The sequence below is a fragment of the Tupaia chinensis genome, unplaced genomic scaffold, assembly GCF_000334495.1.
Source record: "Tupaia chinensis unplaced genomic scaffold, TupChi_1.0 Scaffold142100_1, whole genome shotgun sequence".
In the NCBI taxonomy this organism is placed as follows: Eukaryota; Metazoa; Chordata; class Mammalia; order Scandentia; family Tupaiidae; genus Tupaia; species Tupaia belangeri.
The window spans coordinates 716,745-719,128 of record NW_006201951.1 but is presented as its reverse complement, the minus strand read 5'-3'; the positions used below and the strand labels follow the sequence as shown (position 1 = coordinate 719,128).

At 67.4% G+C, this 2,384-nt stretch overlaps 1 protein-coding gene across 1 annotated transcript in view; it reads left to right on the top strand.

Annotated features, from left to right (window-relative positions):
- The window catches only part of GRIN1 (glutamate ionotropic receptor NMDA type subunit 1), a 34,547-nt gene extending 32,169 nt beyond the window's left edge, over positions 1-2,378 (top strand). The window contains exons 20-21 of the mRNA XM_027766286.1: positions 392-502; positions 2,168-2,378. Of these exons, the coding sequence (XP_027622087.1) occupies positions 392-502; positions 2,168-2,284 (228 nt within the window). The 3' untranslated portion in view covers positions 2,285-2,378. The remainder of the gene's footprint in view (positions 1-391; positions 503-2,167) is intronic.
- Positions 2,379-2,384: the final 6 nt, after the last annotated feature.

Genomic DNA, 2,384 nt, shown 5'->3' with positions numbered 1-2,384 from the left:
GTCCCACCGCCACACCTGCCTTTGGGCCTCGGCCCGCCCCCTCCCTGAATCGTGTTGGCTGCCCCGGGCTGTGGCCTGTGCACACAGCAGCTGGCATGGCACGCCCTCCAGCCTCAGCGGGCTCCTCCTCAGGACGCCTGTAGGCCAGGCTTCCCAGGAAGAGGCCAGCCGGGACCAGCCCAGCCCCAGCAGAGCGAGTTCAGGCCCGAGACCAGGGCAGGAGAAGAGGCCGCCCTCGAGCGTCCTGCTGTCAGCCCGTCTGTCCAGCACAGGGAGGCAGGCAGGAGCGAGGGCCCGAGTGGCCGGCCAGGCCGGGCAGCAGCCCGAGGACAGGCGAGGGCAGGTGCGGCCGCCACCCTGCCATCTAATCACTTATACATATTCATTTTAGGATAGAAAGAGTGGTAGAGCAGAGCCCGACCCTAAAAAGAAAGCCACTTTTAGGGCTATCACCTCCACCCTGGCCTCCAGCTTCAAGAGACGTAGGTCCTCCAAAGACACGGTAAGGGGGCGAGCACGCCAGTCCACGTCTCCACACGCCTCCTGCCCGCCCTCCGTGTCTGTCTCCCTCCCCCCGCCCCGCCCTGCTGGGCCCGCACCCCCGGCCGGCCGCGGGGCGTCCTCTCAGACTCAGGCACCTGACCTCGCGGTCCTCGGCTCCCCGTGTGTCTCGCCTTAGCCCCTGCCCCATGCCATATCTCACACGCCATCTTGAAGCCGTGTCGTGTCGTGGGTCAGTCAGTCAGCTGCCCGCCCAGGCTCCTCGCCCACAGGGAGGCCACACCACCTGTCCCTGTCACGTCCCTGTTTCTCTCGCCTCTCCCAGAGGGGCCGCCGCCTGCTCCCCCACACGACGTCCCTGGAGGGGTGGCTGCGGCGTCCCCTCCCGTCCGTCTGTCCGGCCACCGGCCCGCCCCCCCAGACACCTGTCTCACCTGTCTCACCAGAGCCATGCGTGTTGCATCCTCCATGTGGTCTCTGTGTGGGCCGGGGGCTGGGGGGCCGGGCCTGGGTCCATCTGGGTGGACGGCTGGGGCCTGGAGTTGGAACTGGTCCTGGCCAGTCGGGGATGGGTGGGGCCAGAGGGGTAGCCCCCACCTGGGCCAGGCAAGCCCCCACAGCAGGCATGACAGCAGCCCCAGCGTCTGAGGGGCTGGGGCAGCCCCACAAGCCCAGGGGGACCCGAAGGCCCTTGGATGGACAGGCTCAGGGAGGGAAGGCCTCTGGGGAGGACACGAGCTTTAGGACCTGAGCCCCAAACACTCCTTCAGGCCAGTCAGAGCCCACTTCCTGCCACATACCCGGCCAGGCAGCAGGGCGGGCCAGGCACCCTGAGAGCTGGCACAGACCTCGGCCCTGCATCCAGGGCCTGCAGCCTCCAGTGCACAGGAGTCCCCAGCTGGAGGGCAGTGTCGCCTGAGGGCCCCCCCCATGCATAAGAGAGGCTTCCTCCAGGGCAGTGACCTGGTCCAGATGAGGCCAGCGGGGTGCCCCGGAGAGACCCACAGTCAGCCTCCCAGGGGGCAGGGCTTAGCTCCAGGAGGGTGGGTGGTCAGTGAGGGCCCGCTAGGTTGGAGGCAGCTGTAGGTTCGGGACAGATGGAAGCGCAGTCCGAGGGCGGCCCAGGCCAGAGAGGGTCAGAGCCCAGGCTGTGGGATGGCTGGGGCCCACCGGGGGGCAGGAGACAGGGACGGAAGTAAAGCACAGGCCCCCAGGACTGGGGATGGCGCTGGCTGGGAAGAGGATGGGCTCCCTGCAGACAGGAAAAGCAGACATTTTGAGCAGGCTGCCAAAGGTGGAAAAGCACAGAACTTGAGCAGGTGACAGGTCACTTCAGAGGGCACTGAGTCTGGGCTCTGCCTGAGCTGGTCCCCATCCAGCTTGGAGACCTGGTGGAGCCCTCCCTGGGATTCGTTCCCTGCAGAATTCTCACCAGAGCTTCCCTGGGTACAGGGACTGTCTTCTGGGGCCAGTCCTGGCGCCACGTGGCATCTGAGGCTGGCCCCGCTCTGTAGGGCGGACCTGCGGGGGGGGGTCGGTCTGGCTGCTGAGAGCCTCTGCCCCTGTCCTGTGGCCAGTCTGGGCCAGGGCAGCGCTGGGCGCTCAGGGCCGGGGTCCCTGGCGGCAGAGGGGCCGGCGGGTATTGATTGTTGGTTCTTATTTATAGAGCACCGGGGGTGGACGCGGCGCTTTGCAAAACCAAAAAGACACAGTGCTGCCCCGACGCGCTGTTGAGAGGGAGGAGGGCCAGCTGCAGCTGTGTTCCCGACATAGGGAGAGCTGAGACGCCCCTCCCCCGCAGACAGACAGACAGACGGACGGGACAGCGGCCAGGCCCAGCAGAGCCCCGGAGCACCACGGGGTCGGGGGAGGAGCGCCCCCAG